This window comes from Paroedura picta, chromosome 2, assembly GCF_049243985.1.
Source record: "Paroedura picta isolate Pp20150507F chromosome 2, Ppicta_v3.0, whole genome shotgun sequence".
Classification (NCBI taxonomy): Eukaryota; Metazoa; Chordata; class Lepidosauria; order Squamata; family Gekkonidae; genus Paroedura; species Paroedura picta.
Window position 1 is genome coordinate 41,470,742 of NC_135370.1, and position 25,597 is coordinate 41,496,338.

A 25,597-nucleotide genomic window follows, 5' to 3' on the forward strand; every position below is an offset into this window, starting at 1 on the left:
CCACTGACATGGCATCGTTTCCTCTATTCCTCTAAACCAGGGGTAGTCAACCTGTGTTCCTCCAGATGTTCATGGACTACAATTCCCATGAGCCCCTGCCAGGAAACGCTGGCAGGGGCTCATGGGAATTGTAGTCCATGGACATCTGGAGGAACACAGGTTGACTACCCCTGCTCTAAACCACCTCAAATCCTGCTTGGTAGTTGCCATCAACTGGTAGTGCTACATATATTGTGTGGATACCTAATACATGTTCCTTTCTAAATAAAGTTGCCTTGTCTGCAGCATCTTTATATCCTAATTTTCAAACTTCTTGTGTGGAGGGCATTGGATTATAATGTCCAATGGGTGGGTGGAAATGCATTAAAAGGTAAAGCCCCCCCCCTTCCCAGGCTCCCTCCCCCAACAGCACCAGAGAGTTGGTTTCCAATGGTGATCTCTGGTAAAGGTTAGAGGAGAATAAACCTCCCTTCCCCTCCTGCGCATCTCCACTCCGGATCAGGGCCCAGCACAATAGTGGCATCTACTTTGAAAATAGCGGGAAGATTCAGCTGGTCACATTTTGTTGCTTCCAAGGAGAGTGGCAGGAGATCACGTTTCTTGCTCGGATATGTATCCCTTTCCAGCGTACAGCAAGAACAACAGTCTGTTTTTTACCCTTTTTATACGCAGTTTTCCGGTTCTTGAAAGTATCACATTGGATGGAGAGGGGGACACAAGGGACTCCTCTGTGCTCCATCCCCCCTGCAGTCTTCTACCTGCCGGAACAGTAGGCAGATGATCAATGGGAAAGCTGTCACTCCGTGAGTGGTCACTGGGGACAGTCCTAGGGTTTATCACAGCAGTGCAGAAAACACGAGAAGAGGGAATGCGTTCAGCAATTGTTTCCTTTATGGGGTCTCATTTACCTTGTCAGCCCGATGGTGGTGCTGAATGAAATAAACCGCTCTGCCTCGGAGAATGGTTCTGCCTCACAGGGGCGGAGCAGACAGGAACAATATCGTTTCTCCTTTTCTGGCGGAAAGCTGGATTCAAGTGGGTAGCCATGTTGGTCTGAAGTAGCACAATAAAATCAGAGTCCAGTAGCACCTTTAAGACCAACAAAGATTTATTCTGAGGAAGAGTGCTTGCACTCGAAAGCTCACGCCCTGAATAAATCTTTGTTGGTCTTAAAGGTGCCACTGGACTCTGATTTTATGGTGGAAAGATGGTTAGCGGAGTTAAGAAAGAGAAATGAAGACTGCAGTGCGAAGGACTTGCATCCCTACCCGTTTCAGTCTTGACAAAAGCTCTGTTTAGGCCCGACCTAAAAGCTCTGTTTAGGTCTACCAGGCCCCATTCTGCACATGTTGGCTAATGCACTTTCAGTGTGCCTTTGCAGCCAGATTTGCCTGCGAAGAACAGGCAAGGAAAGGAATAAGGAAAATCTACTTCTAAAGTGCATTGAAAGTATATTTTAATTAGGAGAAGGAGAAGGAGAAGAGTTGCTTCTTATATGCTGCTTTTCTCTACCCGAAGGAGTCTCAAAGCAGCTTACAGTTGCCTTCCCTTTCCTCTCCCCACAACAGACACCCTGTGGAGTGGGTGAGGCTGAGAGAGCCCTGATATTATCAGTGCTGTGGCGAGCCCAAGGTCACCCAGCTGGCTGCATGTGGGGGAGCGCAGAATCGAACCTGGCATGCCAGATTAGAAGTCCACACTCCTAACCACTACACCAAACTGGCTCTCTTAATTAATTAGTTTGATTTTTATACCGCCCCTCACTTGGTGATCTAATACAACATACAACATAGAACTAGAAAAAAATACACTGTAACACACAGTGTAAATACACTATAACATTTGTAATCAGATGAAAGAGGCGATACTGATATAACAAATGAATAACAGATTGCAGAGAACAGTCTAACAGTTGGGGACATTTGGTTACCGGTGTTTCAGTTTCCTGGTAGCTGGGTCAGATCTAGGTCTGTCGCTCTTATCCAAAAGCTTGGCAGGAGATCCAATGTGTGCAGAATGGGAAACTACTGACTGCTCATTAGCAGCATTAAAATGCCATCGGCTGTGTGCTCAGCTCATTGGGGAATGATGGATGACCAGAGCGAATGGTCATTAGGTAGACCCAAACATTTTAACAGATAAATTTTCAGCTGTATTCTGCATCTGGAATATGTCTTTATCAAACTGTTGAAAGCCCCCCCGAGACCAATGTGAAGAGGAGTGGCTTAACAGCTAAATAAATAAATATAAATAAAATAAATATCTACCATCTTTCCAATATGCACAGTTGCCATGTTGTATGAAAAGTGCAGCACATATATTACAAAGACTTGTATGACCTCGGTATGCGTGAATTGAACTCTGGGGGGGGGGGAACAGTGGTCACTTTGTGCATCCTCAAGCTGTACCCGCATGGAAAATATGCCTATTGTCCCTGTTCATGCAACATGGAAATGTCACATATGGGGAGGATCTACACACAGCTGAGAGGTTCTCAAGACATGTGATTGTCTCATCTACAAAAGGCCTAAACGCTCCTTTGCTCTGCTTTAGTATGTAAGAGGCATGGTATGTGCTGTGCTTATTATTTTCACATTTGCCTTTAGATAATCTGTGAATTTCCTAAATTAGAGCCTCTTGTGGCACAGAGTGGTAAGGCAGCAGACATGCAGTCTGAAAGCTCTGCCATGAGTTCGATCCCAGCAGCCAGCTCAAGGTTGACTCAGCCTTCCATCCTTCTGAGGTCGGTAAAATGAGTACCCAGCTTGCTGGGGGGTAAACGATAATGACTGGGGAAGGCACTGGCAAACCACCCTGTATTGAGTCTGCCATGAAGACGCTGGAGGGCGTCACCCCAAGGGTCAGACATGATTGCAGTATACATGATGGATCAGAGTACAAAGAGTGTCCTGCAGAGGGGGACATCAGAGCAGATGTCTATTTAGCATAGTTACAGCAGAAACTTTCTGATATTTTTCAAATTATCTCCTCCAGTGCCTTGATTGGCTCTGTGGGCGACTTCCTGTTCCTTTGAGCATACTTCCTCCCTGTTTGCCCTCTGAACAGAATGACTGCAGACAACAGTTAGACAGTTAGTTAGATCTCTCTCTCTCTCTCTCTCTCTCTCTCTCTCTCTCTTTCCTCTTTGTACACAATACAACTATTTTAGTCTTTAAAGCAGCTTGGCACTCAGCCCCTCTTTGCAAATTTAAACTCTGCGAACATATCATGCCTCAAATTCTGGACTTCTGTGCAGGACTAGCTTGTGCTTATTGTCACCTCCCAGAACTGAGCTCAGGGAGGCTGTAGAGTCCTTCTGCAGCCCACCCTGGAGGCGCATGATCCCATCCCACCAGCTATGCTGCCTCCCAGCTCTAGAGCCCATGTGGATGGTAGAAGTGGGGAGGGAGTGCATCACTGTGCGTCATAGACTACGATTCATATTATATTATCAAAATATTACCATGCTTTTGTATTATTTATATTTACTTTCATTTATTTGTATATTGTAAATACAATTCTGAGACTGTGTCAGCTTTTTTAGATGTGAGATCTCATGGTAATCAAGGTGTATTGGTAAATTAAGGAATGAATACTGTTTTTTAATTTCAATTCCTGTGTTTAATAGTCATAAGCGTGCTGACTTTTTGTATTTTTCATAGTAAATGACAGCTGATGAAGTGCTGCATGAAACAGACAATCCCGGATGTCTGTTTTGTCTTTAGAATCTTCTCTTCTACTTTTGAATCTACTCTTCTGTGAAGATCAAGTGGTCTGGTATTAAAGAATCGCATACAGACAACCTTGGACTTCTGAAGAACTTTTTCTTGCAACATTCATGGACTGGGTTCCCCCTCCATCCTAGGTCTGATTCTCTCTCAAACCCACCTTAGAGCTGGCGGGGAATTTTTAGAGCAGGCTTCCTCAACCAGGGTTTCACGAAACCCTGGGGTTTCTTAGCTGTTCTGGAAGGGTTTCACGAAGGAGAGGGAGTTAATTTTTTAAAAATTTGTTAAACATTTATCAGGTGATATAACTGTATATGGTAATGTCGACCTGTACCCTGCTCCCAAAATGGCCAATGATGGGCCTGGAGGGGATAGAAAGGGGACTCCTGAGGGTGGCATGTATACAGCTATGCTTCCCAGCCTGAGCCTTCAGGAGGGCAGCATAATGGGTAAATGAATGAATGAATGAATGAATGAATGAATGAATGAATGAATGAATGAATGAATGAATGAATGAATGAGCAAATAAGCAAATAAGCAAGCAAATAAATATTCTGCACCCTCCTACCACTTCTGGGGTTTAGCTAAGCTTGAATAACATTTCAAGCGTACTCAATTGTAAAAAAGCTGAGAAAGCCTGTCTTAGAGGTTAGAAATTTGACCTTATTTTCCCTGGGGACGAAACCTGGGCCCTTCTGCAAACATATCCCACCCTCTACTGGCACTCTGTTCCTCCCAGTTCGTTCCCTTCCAGAATACTGCAACACAGACAGGTGCCTTCATAGATGGAGCAAGAACGAAAAAAGCATCCTGTTCGGGCTTGCGCTTCTCAGAAAAACTGCAGGATGCAAACCTGGCTTTTCTGCAAACAGTAGACTGTGGCAGAATGCTTCTTTCACACTTGCCATTTTATTGAGCCAGTCTGTCTCTTGGGAAGAGAACACACCAGATGAGAAGGTTGCTTCTCTTTCTCAGCTGAAAGCCACATCGAGCTTTTCGTTAGGGCCAGCCAAAACATTACAAAATCTCGGGTGAGCTTTGCAGTTCTCCAGACGTTGGGCTCAGCTTGGGTATTAATCAGCGGGAGCAAAGAGGAGGGGGAAGGGAGAGGTTAAGGCTCCTGGAATGCACCTTGTGCAAGAAGAGTTGCGGGTTGGGTTAGGTCAGGCAAGATGATATTAAGCTGCTGGACCTTTAGACTCCTGGTGGAACCCAGCGCTGTAAATGGGAGGCACCTCGATTAGAAACTGCTTTTAAAATGTATGCCTCGCCAGCACCCAAGGGGATGCCCAGTTCTCTTAAAAGGCCAAGGATTGAGGGGAAAGGGGGCAGGAGATTAATTGAAATGCTGCCCTAGCTAAAGATATATGCTGGGCGGCTCTTGAGATTGCTTGGGAAACTTGAGGTTACACATCTATTTATCGTATGGCCTGCAGCCCGGAGACACGAGGATTGTGTGGCAGCCAGGCAAGGGACATTGGGAGGTGGTTGGCCACCTCTACATCATTCATTCATTCATTCATTCATTCATTCATTCATTCATTCATTCATTCATTCATTCATTCATTCATATACCGCCACTCATCCGATGATCTCGCAGCAGTTCACACAATTTAAAACAGTAAAACAATAAAACCCCATAGAAACACCCCTTACAACAGTACAATATAGAAAAACAGATGGCAACCTCATGCTCAGCACATCCAATCCCCCCCCCCCCCCCGTTCAACCGGAGGGTCAGTTTTCTTCCACTGGGAGTGAGGAGCCAGATCCAATAGGTATCAAAGAAGTGTGGGGGGGGGATCATGACTCCTTGGGTCACCCATCCAAACACTAGCCAGGATCAGCCCTGCTTAAGCTTCCAAGATCAGAGGGCATCAGGCTTGCCTTGGCTATCAAGTTATACAAAACAGTGGTCTTCCTCACTGCCCCCAGCCTCAACCATAGACCTGACGGAAGAGTTCAGTTTTGCAGGCTCTGCGGAATGCCGATAGCTCCCGCAGCTTACATGTGGACTGGTAGACTTGTGCATCATCAAGCACTTTATGAAATCCCCAGACTGTGATGAGCATTTGCCAATGTGATACATATTACTATAACATAACTACATTGGAAGAGCATCCACTGATGAAGATACACAGAAAGCAGGTTATTTACCTAGGATCCCGTTTTGGTTGACTCTTTATCATTATTTGGACTTTTACTAATAATACAGAGAGGACTATTACATTATCTTGCCTTGTGGATCCTTTTTTTTCTTCCCAGTTCATAATCATGCCCCTGCATGGCTGCTTTCAGCTGTGGAAAAGAAAGATCCCAAATCTTCAAACTGGAATCTGTCTCATTTGGAGAGATTTGATCAGTATGTGTAGCAGGCTATGTATGTGTTTGTGTGTATTTGGAGACACTTACGTGTGTGTGTTTTTAAAAAAAAACTTGAGAGGGTGGCTTTTTATATTATAATTAAAACTAGTTGTAATCAAAGAGACAGAAATTGACGTCATTTTCCCTGGTTTCCATGAGAAACATATTTCTAGGTGTGACCTTCACTGCTACCACTAGTTGAGATTGAATTTTCAGGAGCTAAACCCCCTCACTCAAGGGACCCTCCTTCCCAAACGTTTGGTAGGTAGGGGTAAGCATCCATATGTTCAAAGCAATCCAAGTTCTCTCATGCAGTACAAGCATAAGGAGGCAAGTCTATGTTGGCACCCAGTTGACTTTGTTCTTTTCCAGGGATGCTCAAGAGACAGATGGGTAAATCGATTTTGGTTGCTACAAAACTGGGGCATACAGGCAAGGAACTACAAACTCTGCACACCTGCAGCTTTTTTCTCCTTGCTTTGTCTTGATATGGATAGAAGAATAGAATCATAGACAGAAGAGCTGTTTTTTGTACATCACTTTTTACGACCAGAAGGGGTCTCAAAGGGGCTTGAATCGCCTGCCCTTCCTCTCCCCACAACAGATGCCCTGTGAGGTAGGTGAGGCTGAGAGAGCTCTGAGAGAATGGTGACTGTCCCAAGGTCATCCAGCTGGCTGCCTGTGGAGGAGTGAGGAATCAAACCTGGCTCTCCAGATTAGAGGCGGCTGTTCTTAACCACCACACCAGTCTGGCTCTCCAGCAAAGCTGGAAGAAAAGACTGAAAGCACCGAAGGAAACAAGAAGATGGGACAGGGTTTAGCTCCTTCACTTCTGCATACTTTAAATGCAGCCACCATCCCAGTGTTGATTTTTTAAAATATATATGAACAGGAGGCTGTCTTTTTTTAGCAATTTAAAAAGGGGGAGATTGCAATGATGAAAAAGTGCAACCGGTAATTATTTTATTTATCTATTACAAAACATATACCCTGCCTTTCTGCTCTGATCAGGGCCATGTTTTAGATAAAATTAAAGAGACTTTGAAACTGAGATGGGGAAAATGTGAACTTCATCTTGGATCTGTCATGCAGAGCGTCCTCATCTCAAATCTTTCAGATCACAGCTCACTTGGCACTGGCTTTCATTGGCAGTGTTTGCCTCAACACTTCCACCTACAGCATGCCTGTAGAAAAGTGAGCTTCTCTTCCTTGCAGGCGAACTGCCATGCTTAACGCAGAGAACACAATGCATTGTGGCTTACATCTGCATCTGTTCCTTTTGAGTTTACCTGCTTTGCAATGCAAGCAAGCAATATAACCTCTCTCCCCTGTAGGCATATAATAAATAAATAAATAAATAAATGAACGAACGAACAAACAAACAAACAAACAAACAAACAAACAAACAAACAAACAAATGGTGTTGTGCCTGTCTATTAGGCGAGTGTGTGGATAACTCCTGCTTCCATGCCTATTACCCCTCCGGTCATGCAGCTCTGCCTGCCTGTCAGCAGATGCAAGCACGGTTTTGCTTCTAGTTCTCTAGCAGTCAGACACAGTACTAGAGTATGAAACAGGTTACTCAAACAGGATCCATGCTTACATTCAACTGCAAAATACTCCAAAAACTGGAGATTCTCTCCTGCTTTTGGTTGGGGCAAATGACTTAAGAACACCTGTGACCTTCCCCCCACTGAATGACACCTAGTCTAGAAACTTATGGACAGTGAGTATCTGGAGACTGCTTTTCCTCAATGCTATTATTTGGTTACTTATGTTTTTATTTTGTTTTATACTGCTGATGTCAATATACAGTGTTGGTTTTTCATATAGTCTTAATATTAACCCCTCTTGTACACTGCCCTGAGCTATATAAAAATTAATTAAATAAAATAATAATAACAAAAGCACATAAACAATCCTTATCCATTGTTGTTCCTCTCTATATTTCTGAAACAGCCTAGGGGGTGGGACATGTCTGGCTGTCCAAGTTGGAATAGGGCCAATCAGGATGCAGCCAGCTTTGTCCTGATTGGCCCTGCCCCTGCGGCTCCCGCCCTCCGGCCCTGGACTGTAGCCTCTTTGCTCTCAGATGCCTCAGTGCCTGGAGCCAGCAGCAGGTAAGAGGACCCTGGCCAAAGGTTCATGGTGGAGGGTTTGCTAACGAGGGCCTTCTGGCCTGCTAGGCTGGGGCTGTTAAGTGTTTTGTGCGTGGAACTTGGATTGTTAAATATCTCCACCATAATATGGAAGGCTACTTTTTAATTTTATGCAAGCTTTTTGAAACTGGAGAAAATTCCAATGCTTATAAGAATGGCAGCTAAAGAACTGAGTTGGAAGATTTGGCATTTCAGTGTTGAAGAAAAGCGGTCTCATCTGAACCGCTCTAGGTCAAATTTACAGGGTGGACGAGGTGATAAGTTTATTAGCTTGGTAAACAATAATCTGGAAGTTATTACTAAGAGATGTAAATAGAAAATGATCCCCGTTGCATATTGGTTTGTCCTTTCCGCACTCTATTATTCTAATTGCATCAGTTATTCATGCTAATCTTCTAATTAACTGCAAGTAACAATTAAGACTATTTTTTATTTATCATTTTTATTTTCTAATGCATACACATAGAAAAATCTTGACATTGGCACAGCAGAAATGGCAGGATAGTACTTAATACCAGGTATTACTTGCTTATATAAATAGGATACGTCAGGTAGAGTCATTATTCCATGTAATGTTATACTGAGAGATAAATATTCTGAGACGGAAATATACGGAAAGAAATATACCATCTCTTGGATAATTTAAATGAAATGTCTGAGACCCAAAGGATATGTTTTATTTTAAATGACTCATTACAAAAGATAACCATCAACATAGTTTCTTTCAGTAGCCTTTTTTTCTAATGGAGAAAAACTTCTCTTTGGCATGTTATGTATGGGTGCTTCCCCTTGTGTTTCCCATCCACATCCATCAGGCTTTCTTTGTGGCATGAGTCCAGCGATATCAGACTATTGCTAGTTTCGGTTCATTGCATTTAAAAAATAAAAACAAGGGGAAGTTTAAAAGGAGTGGCACAAGGTTTAATTCCCTGCTGGTACTGACATGAATGGAGGATCAGAAATGAGGCAAATGGCAACATCCCCAGTCCAGCAGAAAAAACAACAACAATTCCAGTGCTGCAAACAAACAAAATGGGGAGTGGTGGACAGGAATTGCTCTTAAAATACAATCAGAGATCAAGTTGCACAATATTTCTTTATAATTTATTTTATTTATTTACGATTTCAACTATCTCTGTCAGAAGGACAGAGTGGCTTTCTGCTCATCGGTCTGGCCTGCGGTGGCCTTGTTGAATTCACACACAATGGAAAATGAATGGGAGGGAAGAACTGAACCAGCTGCATTTCCCCCATTGGTTTCTCCCATTTCCCCCCTCCCAGAATTTCTGCCCCACCTAAAGAAAATGGCTGAAGGAAAGCTGTTGCAAGCAAGTGGATTCAGATGCTCAAACAGGAGAGGTCTGAGTCCAGTGCCACTGAGCCTACTCTCCAAAGAAGCTGTTTTCTCCAGGGAAACTGATCTCTGTAGTCTGGAGATGAGCTGTAATTCCAGGGGATCCCCAGGTCCCTACTGGAGACTGGCATTCTAGCAGAGAGCTAATACACCTGGATCCAGTGAAAGAACTGTGCACAGCCTGCATAAGGATTCTTTTCTTCCCAGATTTCCCCTTGCCCTGGCAGCCATCTCTGACCCTAGGAAAAGATATTCTCATGTCTTGCTAAGACTGCCAGCCTCTTAGTGGTGGCTGGAGACCTCCCAAAGAATCACACAGATCATTTCGCCTGAGGAGAATTGTTACTTTGCATGGTGGACTTTATAACAGCTGAGATGAATGCTTCCATGTTTTGCTCAGGCAAGGCACTGCACATACAAAAATGAAACTAAATTCTTATTTAACAAGCATTTTATTTTATTATTGATGCCATGCATACTCTAAGCATGTGACTTCCAGGGATGTTGCTGGACAGCGTAGCGAGCTCGCATCACTTCTGGGGTTACTCAAAGCCTGAATATTTCAGGGCTTACTGCATGGTCAAAAGGTTGGAAAAGGCTGCCCTAAATAGATATGCAAGTTTAGTTTGGGGGATTTGGCAAATGAGAGGGGTTAACAACGGAATTTTCTACCAGGGGCCCTTCTCCACAAGAAACTCATACAGAGACTAAATTGACAATGAAGATGATTTTGTTGAAAATAAATTTGGAAACCCTAACACACACACAATTTAGGGAGAGAGAAAGGCAGAAAGTGCAGTTGGGAATATAATGTGTGAGGCTGAAAATGAAAATTTTAGCTAGCTTTAAATCCTAAAAAGCAGGCATGTGTCTTGAGCTGAACTAGGGCTGGGAAGATATGGGTTCAAATTCCCACACTGCAGTGAAGCTTACTTGATAACCTTGAGCCTCAATCTCAGCCTTACTCTTAATTTTTGCACAGATCATCAAGCGCACCAACCAGCAACAGTGTGGTGCTACAGTCTTTATCCCTTAGCATAATTCATGTGGTCTCTCTGTTGTACTTCTTTGCCACTCCTGGGTGTTTTCCTCTATCAGGAGATGCTCAAGTCCAGCTTTCTCCTTTCCTTTACTGTACTAGGCTTGGAATCTTAGCCACTTCTCAACAGCTAATGTTTCCAATGGCAGCACTTCACAGAATTCGAGAGGGGAATTTTGATCGGCCACTGACATGAAATTTTAAAAACACAACAGTCCCAGGAATGCATGAATGTACCAAAAATGCTCTCATTCAAATCTGTGTTCATGAAAAGCATTCATGAAATATTCACACCTTAATGTCCACCAAGGAGCTTAATCTCGTCTGCAGAATCAGAACTCCTGCAGCATAATATGTCCCACAGCTACCCAAAGTGCTGGCATAAGCAGGAGAGGCCCAGAGTCCTTTCCCGAGGCACGCTGGTGAACAGCACAAACTACGTATAAAACACATAGCTAGCTAGCTAGCTCACTGTCCATATAGTATAGTATAGTATAGTATAGTATAGTATAGTATAGTATAGTATAGTATAGTATAGTATAGTATAGTATAGTATAGTATAGTATAGTATAGTATAGTATAGTATAGTATATAGCTGTATTTACTATCACCTGAGACATCTTGATGGATGGATGGATGGATGGATGGATGGATGGATGGATGGATGGATGGATGGATGGATGGATGGATGGATGGATGGATGGATGGATGGGTGGGTGGGTGGATGGATGGATGGATGGATGGATGGATGGGTGAGTGGATGGATGGGTGGGTAGGTGGGTGGGTGGGTGGGTGGATGGATGGATGGATGGATGGATGGATGGGTGGGTGGGTGGGTGGGTGAGTGGATGGATGGGTGGGTGGGTGGGTGGGTGGGTGGATAGACGGATTGTGCACAGGCTCTGGAAATGCTTTCCGGCAATTTCCTTTAGGCCTTCGGCAAGGAAGTGCTTCCTTTGTTCAAGATTTCAAAGAGCTAAGATGTGTTAACAGCACCAAGTCTTTTCCTGACACTTGTGATTTAGTGGTATCCATGTTCAAGGCACAGAAGATGATTTCAAAACAAATTCATCAACAGCACTTTGGGGGGTTCTCCAACATATGGATGCCTATTAGCCTCATCATCACCAGAGCTGCAATAACAGTACTTATTCACTTTCTGACCCTGGCACTAATTAATTTATCTCTTGTTTGGAATAACACTCCCAGTGTGGTTAGGAGCAGCAGCTTCTAATCTGATGAGCCGGGTTTGATTCCTTGCCCCTCCACTTGCAGACCACTGGGTGACCTTGAGGTCATCACAGTCCTGATAGTGCTGTTTTCACAGGTCAGTTCTGTCAGAGTTCTCTTAGCTTCACCTACCTCACAGGGTGTCTTTGAGATTCCTTCGAGCATTGGAAAGCGGGGTATAAAAACAACACTTCTTCAAGTGAGAAGCAGAGTGGTTTGCTTTTGCCAGCTTGGTGTTGTGGTTAGGAGTGCAGACTTCTAATCTGGCAAGCTGGGCTTGCTTCTCTACTCCCCCACATGCAGCCAGCTGGGTGACCTTGGGCTCGCCACAGCACTAATAAAACTGTTCTGACCAAGCAGTGATATCAGGGCTCTCTCAGCCTCACCCACCTCACAGGGTGTCTGTTGTGGGGAGAGGAAAGGAAAGGTGACTATAAGCTGCTTTGAGATTTCGTTGGGTAGAGAAAAGTGGCATGTAAGAACCAACTCTTCTTCTTCAGTAATATCAGGCCTCTCTCAGCCTCACCCACCTCAGAGGGTGTCTTTCCCTGACACTTGTGATTTAGTGGTAACCATGTTCAAGGCACAGAAAATGATTTCAAAACAAATTCATCAACAGCACTTTGGGGGTTCTCCAACATATGGATGCCTATTAGCCTCATCATCAGCAGAGCTGCAATAACAGTACTTATTTACTTTCTGATCCTGGCACTAATCTGTGGTGGGGAGAGGAAAGGGAAGGCAACTGTAAGCTGCTTTGAGACTCCTGGTAGAGAAAAGCGGCACATAAGAACCAACTCTTCTTCCTCTTCCTCCTCCTCTTCCTCCTCTTCCTCCTCCTCCTCCTCCAAATAAAGGAGCACCCAAATGCTATTGATTAGTGGCCGCTTTCCTTTGCGAATATGTTCTGCGTCATATCAAAGCACCTTTGAAAAAGTCCACGTGTCCCCTAGTTCCTCCCCCCACCCTCCTCTGCTGCTTGGTAATCTAATCTAAGGATGTGAAGCCAGGACCTGAGTCAAGACCACCACCCTACACACATATATCCCCCTGGGGCCATCTAGAGTTTCTGTTCTCCTGATGTCACATGAAAGATCCTACCTGCCGGGGAAGATGAAAGGCCATCCAAGGCCTTCGTCCAGGGCTGACAGTTCCCTTTGTGACCAACCAGGGCCCCAGCTTGTTAAGGAAGACGGAGACAGTGATAAAGACAAAGGCCATCATTTTTACAGCAGCATCCCTCCTATCAGCACATGACAAGACATACTATCTCTGCTCACACATGCTGACATCTCATCATGCGTTGCCTCCGGCAATGGACAGAAATAGACCCTCAAGATGTTACCCGGTGGAGAACGATAGCAGCTGCTTTATCAGTGAATAAATGAATGGGATGGGGGGAAGGGGGGAGAAGGACACACTGAAGTGAGTAATTTGCCCCTATTAACATTGCAGATAAAAAGGTCTATTGGTGGGAAAAAATGAAAGTTAAGAGAGGGGAAGGATGGCCCTGACCAAAACCCACCAGGCTGAAGTGACTTTATTTTATTTGTTTATTTATTTATTCACATTTATATACCGCCCTCCCTGAAGGCTCTTCAGGTTTCGAGGAACAAGAAGGAAGAGTTGGTTTTTATACCTCGCTTTTCACTTCCCGAAGGAGTCTCAAAGTCGCTTACAATCACCTTCCCTTTCCAAGAGCCAGTTTGGTCTAGTGGTTAGGAGTGTGGACTTCTAATCTGGCGTGCCGGGTTCGATTCTGCACTCTCCCACATGCAGCCAGCTGGGTGACCTTGGGCTCGCCATGGCACTGATAAAACTGTTCTGGCCGAGCAGGAATATCAGGGCTCTCTCAGCCTCACCCACCTCACAGGGGGTCTGTTGACGGGAGAGGAAAGGGAAGGTGACTGTAAGCCACTTTGAGATTCCTTCAGGTAGAGAAAAGTGGCATATAAGAACCAACTCTTCTTCTTCTCTACCCACAACAGGCACCCTGTGAGGTAGGTGAGGCTGAGAGAGCTTTGACAGAAATTCTGCATAAGAACAGAACTATCAGGACTGTGACTAGCCCAAGGTCATTCAACTGGCAGCATATTAGCAGGGAATCAAATCCAGGTTGCCAGCTCAGTAGCTGCCACTCTTAACCATCACACCACACTGGCTCATGGGAAACTGTATAGGCTCACACAAGCAAAAGGCCACCCTAATGAAAGCACAGATTTGGGTTTTCCTTCTGCTAAGATAGGACTTTTCCTCTGGAGGAAGATGAATCTTCTTTTGAAAGAAGATTTCTGACTACCTGGAAGAGACTCATTTGCGCCATAATAAAGAAAATAAACAAACAGGGAGAATGGTTACAACTCAACTGTGTTCTAGAGATTTGCTAACTATGTATGCTCAGTTGCTGTTTTTTGTTTTAAATTCCCATTCAAACCTGCAAAGTCGAATGGTTATACTCCAAAAATAGTTTTGCCCTGTGATTCACTGTTTCCATGGGTCTGGGTCGGATGCTTCCTACCCCTTCTTCCAATTGTTTCCCCGCTACTCATATAATAAACCACCTCAGCTGGAAGTGGACCACGTACTCTGCTGGATCCCAGCCCACAAGATAAATTCAGCAGAGATTGCATTAGAGTTAACCAGCTAAAAATAATTTTAAGACACTCTGGCTCCAGCTTGTCAAGTGCTTACGATCTGACCTTTACATTTGCGCTGCCGAGATCCCACTAGCTTGACAACATCTCAAGTTTGGGCCCAACAAAGACATAAACCTGCCGCTGTCCTTGGGCATGCTGGAGGAAGCATTGGTTTCACGTGGACTCCAGCACACAGGGCAGAAAAACACATTAAGCTAGGAATTCATTATGAATGGCACACCTCCGACCATACTTCTGTTTATTCATTCATGGAAACATTTAGGGTTGGAACCTATCACCTTTACTGCTTGAACTTGGCCTATTGCAGCCTGGCCTACAGAGCTTGTGTTGAAATAGGTCCCACAATTACCAGCATGGCCTGTTCGGCAGTCTGGAGGCAGTGGCAACCTTAACCAATGGGCAACAGAAGCAGCCGCCGGGGCCCCCACAGCCTGAAGGGGGCCCTACCGCCCATGCCAATGCTCCTGATAGAAAGGGCTGCTAAGACAGTGGCAGTGTTGAACATAGCCTGTCATCCTCGGTCCTGGGCAACCAGCTCAACAGTGGCAGCTGCTCATATATACTGAAGTCTCCAACAGTTAGTTTCTAGTGGTGACGGCAGCCTTTGTCCACCTCCCATGGGCTGAAGACCATTTCTTGCTTGGTCCTCACCAGCAGGGGATAAGTGCTAGCAGTCAGACACCTCCTCTCACCAATGGGCATTTTATAACTAGAATACCATAAACATCCTTGAATATCCCCACCAAGGACATTAGTGTAGTACACTGGTTGCCCCTAAATGAAATAAAATGGATGTCAGCCAGAGACAGACTTGGACCTGTAGCTTAGAAGTGTGAGAAAGAATGGTCAGCTAGTTAACAACTTCCTCCCCACCCAAGAGAGATGCATAATTTAGGGCAATGGGTCTCTCAAGAACCTATGGACTAATATTTTCAACATCTAGCCTCACTTCCTTGCATCAATTTACCCTAATTAGTCAACACTTAACACTATTGACCGAAGCTGGTAGCTTTTCCCATCCAGTACTTACAGGGTCATCAAGCATCATTTACACCTATATAAATCCATCAAGCTTTTCCCAAATCATTGTCAATTCCTGGAAAACCCATCAAGTTACTGTTTTGTGGCTAATACATCAGGTGGCCACAGGGCACATTTTGCCCTCCTTTCCCACTGTCCTCCCTGATTTAGCTTGCCTTGTATGGTTTTTTTTCAGTGTGTTTGTATGTACATTATGCCTTTTTAAAATTTTCTATTTTAATACAATATTTTCTTCCAGTAGATCATCTGCCTGGTTTATTTGAAGATTTCTCTTAAAGACAAAATCCCCATAGACATTGGTGGAGAATCCCAGTTACCCCCTTATCACTTTGTCTGTTTTAAAGCTAATTTCCCCCAGCTGAAGACCTCTTTAGGTAATATAAGCTTGGTGGCAAGGGGAAGCATTGATTCTGGGGTCTGGATTTTTGCCAACAGCTCCAGAATCACTCAGACTGTGCAAAGAGGTTCCCTTCTCTCACTTTCAACAGCAGAAAAGCTGATAGAAACCAGCCCTTAAACTCCCAGAGGTTTACATACAAATTATGCAAAGACAATGAAAATGAGATATGAACAGGCATTTGAGACACACTTCCAGCAGGAGATGTGTCTCCCTACCTTCCATCCTTATCTCTCATGACCCCCATCCCAACCTTTCACAAATGGGACAACAAAACAACAAAACAAATGGGACAACAAAACAGTGTAAGGGTGCTTTGAAGGACCCAAGCTGTAAACTTCCTGATCAATATTACTTTGTAATCAGCCATGATCATAGCTCTGCCGAATTCTTTAGCTGCTGTATGCAGTTCAAAGAGGGAAGGAAGGGTGGTGTGGCAAATCAATGCAACAACTCATAATGTGGGAAAGCAGCTAACCCATCAATGGCCGGGCAAGAACTGATGGTGGATTTGGGGGGTGGTAACTGATTAAGTGACCCAGTGATACGTCACTGCAGTTCAAGTGTGAAAAAAGAAGGGAAGGAGGCCACGAACACCATAGCTGTAAAGGAAGGCAGGTCATGCATACAGACAAATTAGCCCCAAACAGAGATGAGCTGGAGATGACAAGAAACCAGATCACAGTTGCTGTCTGGAAGTTGCCTTTATGGTTTTGCCATAGAGTTTTCACTAAATGCTAGAGCTGTGTGACATCATTTCCAAGTTTGCCCCAGAAATGATGTTACACTGTCAATGCAATGGCAATATTCACCTTAATTTTTTTTAACCCTCTGATGTATTGTGAGGCAGCAAGAGTTGGGAGCTTCCTGTCAACCATGTCCTGGGATTATACTAGTTTTAGGTTTCAGCATTAATTTACTTTTAGAATGAAATGTAACCAAGAGAATTTTTCCAGCTCAGGCAGAAATGCTTCTTCCCACTCTATTTCTACTTCTGAGGTCCGAGTTCTGCTGCTGGGCACAACAGAAGGGTAATCAAAACTGATGATGATGAAGTTAGCCATTCAGTCGTGTCCGATTCTTGGTGATCCTATGGCACAGGTGTCGCCACATCTTTTGCTCTTGCACTACTTCTTTTAGCTGCATGATGCTCTGGCCAGTGTTCATTTTGATAGCGTCTGACCATCATGCCCTTTGTCAACCTGGTTTCCTTTTACCACTGACTGGTCTTAGCATAACTGCTCTCTCCATTGTGTTGGATCCCATGAGATGGCCAAAGTAAATGAGTTGGTGTTTCGTGATTTTGCCTTCCAGTGATATATCAGGCTTTATTTATGCATTCGTGTATTTCCTTGCTCATGATTTTTGCTGTCCATGGTATCCGCAGAAGCCTTCTCCAGCACCCGAATTCAAACAAATCGATTCTTCTCTTGCCTGATTTTTTCATCGTCCAAGTTTCATAGCCATTAGTGGCTATTGGAAATATGGTAGATTGGACTAATCTATATTTGGTAGTCTGTCTCATTCATTCATTCATGCTTGGTTCAAACTTGTCATTGAGGAGTGATTTAGAGCAACTTGGTGTTTTATTTCCATACTACAATCACCACTCTTATCAATTTGTGATCCAAGAAAAATGAATTCTTGAACGCATTCAGTTGCTTCATCATCAATTGTTACCGTGACATGTCTGTTTCTTACAGCGGCCGTTATTTTTTGTCTTTTTAACGTTTAAGGACCGGCTGAACTTTTTTTGCTTTCTTCACAGATTTTTTAAATCAGCTATCCCAAGCCTTCTTTGGTTTCTGATAGAAGAGCAGCGTCTTCCGCACGCCGAAGATTATTTATATCAAAGCTGCTGGAAGGAATCACACAGCATGAAGTCACACAGGATGATGCAATAATCAAAGGAGAAAACCGTGGGGCCCAGCAGTCACACATGCACCCCAATAAAGCTGACTTCAATCGTATTTCAGTCATTCATGTAATCTCGAAGAAACGGTACATCTTCACATCACAAATCAGGGTAAGCTGAAAGATATTTTCACTTCATCATAAAACGGTGCGTAAGAACTGGATATGAGCCAGTTTTGCAAGTCTTCCTCAGCTCAGTCATATTACAAGTGACAGCGCCAAAACAAAAGGAGACAGTCTCCTAGACAGCAAGAAAGGGTTAACAGTGAAGCAGCTAATGCTTCCCCTAAGACAGGGGGCCAGGATAGCCATTACTCGTGGGGGGGCACTCCTCTGCCTTGCTCTAGCCCAATGGTTCCCAATGGCTGTTGCTCCCTTGGCCCCCAGGCCACATCCTTAGTGCTCCCCCCCACCACACACACACATATACACACACACATATACACATACAAACACACACCTCTTTCCTGGTGTTAGGTCTACAGCAATTTCAAAACACACTATATTGCCTACACTTCTCTTTTGGTGCAGCAGCCATATTTAAGTCTGGAATATATAGATAAGTAGTTTGTAAAAGACATTTGTAAAAACTACTTTGTAAAAACTACCTCAGCCACTGCTGAGGGCAAAACCCAGACTGTCCAGGGCTGAAACTTGGCAGAGCCTGTGAAAAGAGAAAATGGCAATTCTGTGGAGTTTGCAAATTGCCCAGTTTCTTGGGGCTTCTTCCATGTCTCTAAGTGAGGCTGACCCAGAGAAGAGGGAGGGAAGCTGAACTGGCAGCACACAGAATCCATGGTGGCTGTGCTGGTGCAGCTTCTCAGTTGTAAAACTTTGGCCCTTCCAGCCTCATCTATACAGGGCAAGAGCTGCTTATTACCGACCTGTACTGTGACTTAACTGACATCCAGCATCCTTCCCAAAGCAGAACAGCAAGTGGTGCTGCAAGACAATTGGAGCCATTAGGGGTCCCCCAGGGGCTCCTGCAGTGCGGGGTCTAGGGCAATTACCCTGGATTACGGGTGGCCAGGAGCGCCCCCCCCCCCCGCCCCGGTGCCTCTTCCCCTTCTTCTTCAGCAGGTATAGTTTTCAGATAAATTACTTACTGCCGTCCCCAGAAGATGGCCAATGTTAATTATGCAGAGTTGCTGTAGGGCATTATCTCACGACACCAATTTATACAACAATACCAAACGGGTACTCCAGATTGCTTTTTGAAGTTCCTGGAATACAAATATTATGTCCGCTGTCAAACTTGTTAACGTAGCTTTCTGCAACTTTGAAATCCATGCCTCCAGCACTGCAGTAGGAGGATTTTTTTTTTAATTTTTGTCTTCAAAATTAGACTTTCTGTTCCCAGAATACTTTGCATACTGAGGTTAGGGTGTGTAGAATGGTCACAGGGAGGGGGAGCTGATGTAAGAGATTCACTGTGGAAGGAGTTGTTTCAAAGTGTTTTGCTGGGCTAGTAGGTTTACTTAGAGCGCAACCCTGAACAGAGTCTTCTAAGACCTTGAAGCTAACTTTCTACGGGACTGCACTGTTCATTGTATCAGCCTGCATTCTGTAATCCACCTTGAGTCTCATTGACTACCAATATAGCAAATATAAATGTGCAATTCACTGCTGTTCCAAGTCCCTTCTTAGATCTGGTCAGTGAGTTTAACATCATACTGACATTTCTCCATGATCAATATGCTCTTCGAGAAGTTTCCAGAGATGAGTCATTTGAGCTGCATTGATAGCTTTCTCCATCTGCTGTGATTCCAATTTGCGATTGTAAGAGAACACCGCAAGAACAAAGTAGGACGGTCTATATTAGTACCAAGAGAAGAAAAAGACCTGTCCTATCCACATTAAAGAATAGTTCACAAAAACAATGTCCTTTCTTTTATGTGTGTTTTATTCAGCAGGACTTCTGCCAAAATGGTTTCCAGGTAATATACATTTTCAGTCAGAACTTGCTACTGAGGAAGGATTATCTACTGAAAACCAGTATTACCCAGAAACCGTTTTGGCAGAAGCCCTGCTGAATAAAACCAACATGAAAGAAATGACATTCTTTATTTTTGTGAATTATTCTTTAATGTGGATGGCCATTAGGATAGGTCTGTAAGAGAACACCAGCAGACTGACAGAACTTCAAGCAGAACTTCTGTTCCTGGGGTAGTCCTATGCTGATTTCTGGTTTATCAGACCCTGACAGCAAAGGGGGGGGGGAACCCAATCTGCCTAGGAACCCCATTGATTCCCCTGCATTCATTCAACCCTTTCCCCCTTCTAAAGGTAATAGCAGTGTCTTACTTCATTGATTTTTGCACTATATAAACACACTACAGGTTCTGCCTGAGATTTAGAGGTAACACACAAATACACCAGTTTCCTAGCTTGATATTATAATTCCTGTTTGCTGCCCCCCCCCCAATTCTATCTAGCCAAATGGTGCCCTTATACCTTGGTTTGTTGTCTTATTTGCACTGTATATCTCATCAAAGATGACATCGGCATCCCCAGTTTCCCCTCCTTAAGAGTTATTCTCCCACTACACCAATACATTTCACTGTTCCATTCATAAAGTTTGAAACTTTTGGCTTCCATCCAGTCCATTCCGAGAAGCATCTTAATGTCCTCCAGACCAGGCTAGATCCTGGAGATTTTTGTTGGAGGGGTTACTTGGGCATGAAATTAGGGTCACTGTGGGTGGGCAGGTAGTTATGAGTTCCTGCATTGTGCAGACTAGATACTCCTGGAGATCCCCTTCCAACTCTAGGATTCTATGATTCCTCTGTTATCACAACACTTGGAAGGTATAAAGAGAGGTCCAGGTACTCCAGCAGTTTGTTCCATTCATTTGCCCCAATCCCCAATGTGGAAGCATAAAGTAGGAATGTGACACTGCACTGGTCCCCCCGTCTCACTCTCTTCACAATGAACCTTACTGGTCTTCATTCACCAGAACAGGTTTGTATGTTTTACTTCCTTCCACCCCCACCCCACCCCCCGTGTCTCTCTTTAGATCAGCCTTTCTCAACCGGGTAGGGAGGGTTGACAAATTAAAAAATATATATTAAAAATAAATTAAAAATATATAACAAATTAAATATATATATATATAAATAATTAACTCCCACCCATTCAGGAAACCCTTCCAGGGCCATCAAGAAACCCCAGGGTTTCATGAAACCCTGGTTAAGAAAGCCTGTTTTAGATTACTAACATTGACTTAGATTTGGACAGAGTAGAAGTAGGGTTGATTCCCCACTCTTCCTCTGCATGCAGCCAGCTGGGTGACCTTGGACCAGTCACAGTTCTCTCAGAGCTCTCTCAGCCCCGCCTACCTTACAGGCTGTCTGTTGTGGGGAGAGGAAGGGAAGGCGATGGTAAGCCATTTTGGGCCATAAAAAGCAGGGTACAAAAGACCAGCTCTTCTTCTTCATAATCCTTCCCTTGCCTGTTCTCCCTGCCAATGTGCCAATGTTCAGAACCCGTATTTCTATGATAAGCATGAGTCAAAAACCCTGCAAAGGGACAAGTAGGTGAAGAGGGACAGTTTGGGAGAGAAAACCTCCGGGAGAGGCAGAGTTAGGCCTTGTCTACAGTCAGTCCCTTCCCCAAAAGAAAAAATTGCTCTGCCTGTGTTGTGGGAGCACAGGCAGATGGTACCCCAAGAGCCCTTTAAATACACAATATCGGCACATGCTCCCCACTTCTCCAAGGAGTGAGAAATTCTAGGGACAGCGCTGGCAAGATTGGTTCCCCTTGGTGGAGAGAGCACTGAAGACTCAGCCCTTTCAAAGTAGAGCACAAGTGGGGGCGAAGAGGCATTCCTCCTGGACAGCAAATCTACCACCCCGCAGCCTAAACATCACAATTTAAAATAGCACCATTTCAAACTAACACAATAAATCTCCAAACAGATCCTGTCTCCCTAAGAGATACTTGCCTCTTGCACTCTGTTAAACGCCCTGGCTGATAAAAACAGATTTGTCGTGCCTTCTAAAAATTTTAAATACGGTACCCCTTCATCTCTTCCCGGAGCCCAGTCTACAGAGTTGGAGCTACAATGGAGGAGCCATGAGCTTGATTGAGACCAGGTGGATTAAGATAATGGGGTGAGAGCCAATAAATGGGCACATGGGGACATATGGGAGATTTATTTAAGAAAGATTACCATTCTTTCAGCATAAGATCAGGTCCACCTTCCTGTAGTCAAGGCCACCCTTTAGATAGGTCCTTCACAATCACAAGACTTCAAACCTGTATCAATAGCCCCTAGCAGAAGCTTTTAATTTTGAATATGTCTGTTGGGTCCAAGTGGGAATCAGCCCATGAAAATAAGCAGGAAACATAAAGAAGTAGTAGGAGAAAAGCTCATTTTTGTAACCCGGTTTTTACTACCTGAAGGAGTTTCTAAGCAGTCTACAATTGCCTACCCTTCCTCTCCCCACAACAGATATCCAGAGAGGTAGGTGAGCCCAGGAGAGCTTTGAGAGAACTGTAACTGGTCCAAGGTCATCCAACTGGCTGCATGTGGGGAAACAAACCTGGTTCTCAAGATGAGAGGCCGTCACTCTTAACCTCTGCACCAAGCTGGCTCTCAACAGGCTGTTTTGCAAATGAGAAACTGGGCACTCAGCAAGACAGACCAAAGCTAATTCATACTTGGTCTAGTTGTCCATTTTGGAGATGACCAAAGGTTAAAGGTTTCCCATGACTGTTGATTTGATGCATATATATTCACAGTCAATGCAAAGAAAAAGATTCTGCATTTGATTTTCCTGGAGTTAAAAAAAACAGAGCCAAAACATGCACCCACACACAGGCTAATCCAGCAATATTTCTGAAATATGAACAGAGCTAATGCAGTAAATGGTTGACATCAGCTGTTCTCATACATTTTCAAGGACTGAGCAATAATAATAGCTTTATTTTGAAACCTTATTATAAGCAACAAGCTTTCCCCCATGATTATGTTAAGAGTTGTTTCATTTGGTGCCGTTCAACATAACTCGTACCGAGAACAGTATGCAAAGGAGTCAAATGACTTGTGATTGGTTAGTTTCCTTAAACAAAAAACACGCATCAGCACAAAAAAGCAATTTCTCAGCTCTGAGAGTTTCTGTTGTAGTTTTTCCCCCCCAATTGAAGCCAGGGTTTATTATAGCAAATGTATCCTTGTCAAAATATTCAGAGTCAGAAATACAACATGTTCATAGCTAGAGGTCCACACTATAGAGACAGTATTTGATATGCTATGCATTAGTAGGGTTTTAGAGGGCTATTCTCGGTTGGCCTTCTAAGCACCTAACCCAGATTTAAATTTAAATTCTGTAAATATTCATATCCACAGAAAGACAGAGCCTGAATTGTGCTAACAGGGGGAGGGCCTACTCAAGGGGACGGCTTTTGCTTGGCATGCAGAGGTTCCAGGTTCCGTCCCCAGAATCTCCTGTTGAAAAGGGTCAGATAGGCAGTGCTATGAACGTCTTCTACCTGAGACCCCGGAGAGCTGCTATCAATGAGAGCAAACAGCATTGATCCTGGTAGACCAATGATCCGATTCTGCATAAGACAGTTTCTTAAGTTCAGTTTGGTGTAGTGGTTAGGAGTACGGACTTCTAATCTGGCATGCCAGGTTCGATTCTGCGCTCCCCCACATGCAGCCAGCTGGGTGACCTTGGGCTCCCCACGGCACTGATAAAACTGTTCTGACCGAGCAGTGATATCAGGGCTCTCTCAGCCTCACCTACTTCACAATGTGTCTGTTGTGGGGAGAGGAAAGGGAAGGCGACTGTAAGCCGCTTTGAGCCTCCTTCAGGTAGGGAAAAGCAGCATATAAGAACCAACTCTTCTTCTTCTTCTTCTTCTTCTTCTTCTTCTTCTTCTTCTTCTTCTTCTTCTTCTTCTTCTTCATGTGTGCAATGAAGCTGTGTGAGACAAGTAACCTAGTGTAAAGATGTTACTCCACCTGTCCACCAATCTCTGCTACTCTGTAGGAAGAAGAGTTGGTTCTTATATGCCACTTTTCTCTACCAGAAGGAGTCTCAAAGCAGTTTACCTTCCCTTCCTCCCCCCACAATAGACACCCTGTGAGGTGGGTGGGCCTGAGGGAGCCCTGATATTACTGCTCAGTCAGAAGAGCCTTATCAGTGCTGGGGCGAGCCCAAGGTCACCCAGCTGCTTGCATGTGGGGGAGGAGTGGGGAATCAAATCTGGCTTGCCAGGTTAGAAGCTGGTGCTCTTAACCACTACACCACGCTGGCTCTGTAAGCACCCTTATTAGGAGATCCCTTTGGGGAGGCTAGCCAAGCAGCTATGCATTGCCAACCCTGTGTGCAATGAGAATCATTAGTGCATGAGTTTTTAGTGAAAGAAATCCAGGAACTACAGTTATATTGAGGTATAGGTTTCCCTAAGAAGTAGTTCTCAGCACCATCCCCAAACTGAAGGTCTCAAAGGGACATGACAACAGTTAATTTGATTCCAAACAGGTTTCAGTTGGAAGTGGCAGTGTGTGTAGTGTGTAGTGGTTAGAGTGCCAGACTTCTGGGAGACGCCACTCCAAATCCTCACTCTGCCATGGATTGCCTGGGCCAGTCATTGCCCCATTCTGCACACATAATGCACTTTCAATGTGCTTTGGCAGCTGGATTTTCCTGTGCAGAACAGGAAAATCTACTTCTAAAGGGCATTGAAAATGCATTATCTATTGTGTGCAGAATAGGCCATTCTTTGTCAACCTAGCCTGACAACCCCACCTTGTAGGGTTGTTGCGAGGAGCAAATGAAGGCATGATTAACAATGCTGTACACCAGTGGTCCCCAACCTGCGGGCCGCGGCCCGGCGCCGGGCCGCAAAGGCCATGGCGCCGGGCCGCGGCTCCCTCTCCCCGCCCCCCCACCCCCGCAGTAAAAAACTTCCCAGGCCGCAAGCCTGCGGCCCGGGAAGCTACTTACTGCGGGAGGGCGGGGAGAAGGAATCAGGTCCGGGCCGCGCCCGTGCAGGCCGCGCCGGCGCGGCCCGATCCACGGGCGCGGCCCGCGAGTGCGGCCTGATCAGCGGGCGCGGCCGGGCGCGGCTCGCGGGTGCGGCCGGCGGGCGCGGCCGGGCGCGGCTCGCGGGTGCGGCCGGCGGGCGCGGCCGGGCGCGGCCCGATCCGCGGGCGCGGCCGCGGGCGCGGCCCGAAGCGTGGGCGTGGCCCGCGCGGGCGCGGTCCCTGCGGCCGCGGCCCAATGCCCTGCCGGTCCCCAGCCTAAAAAAGGTTGGGGACCACTGCTGTACACTGCTTTGGGTCTCTATTAGGAAGGAAGGAAGGGAGGGAGGGAATGTTGGAGTTTGCTGTCATCTCCATGAATGCTCTCCAGACAAACATTCAGTGGCGCATGGCATTGTTTGTGATGTTGTGGCTAAAATGGCTGAACAGGATCTCCATACCAGATATTGTTGCCTTTTTTAATCACCGAGAAGGTTAGCACACAAGGCAGCTGTGAAGCTAAGCTAATAACTGTACCATATGCTGATAGCGTCCCAGATGGCAGGCACCATAAAATTGTAAAAATAAGCATTTGCAAAGCCACGAGGGACGTTTGTGGGCTGTTGGGCTTTCTTTCCCAAGCAAAAGCTTTAAAATGATCCTACCAAATCCCAAATGCTTTCCATTTCATTAAGAACTGGCTATGTAAACTGCTGTGTTCTCAACTACAGAAAGCCAGAG

The 25,597-nt window shown here is 44.9% G+C and overlaps 1 protein-coding gene across 1 annotated transcript in view; it reads right to left on the reverse strand.

The window, feature by feature from the left end:
• Positions 1-13,098, reverse strand: part of LOC143828551 (uncharacterized) — a 188,354-nt gene extending 175,256 nt beyond the window's left edge. The window contains exon 1 of the mRNA XM_077318889.1: positions 12,976-13,098. Coding sequence (XP_077175004.1) covers positions 12,976-13,098 — 123 coding nt within the window. The remainder of the gene's footprint in view (positions 1-12,975) is intronic.
• Positions 13,099-25,597: the final 12,499 nt, after the last annotated feature.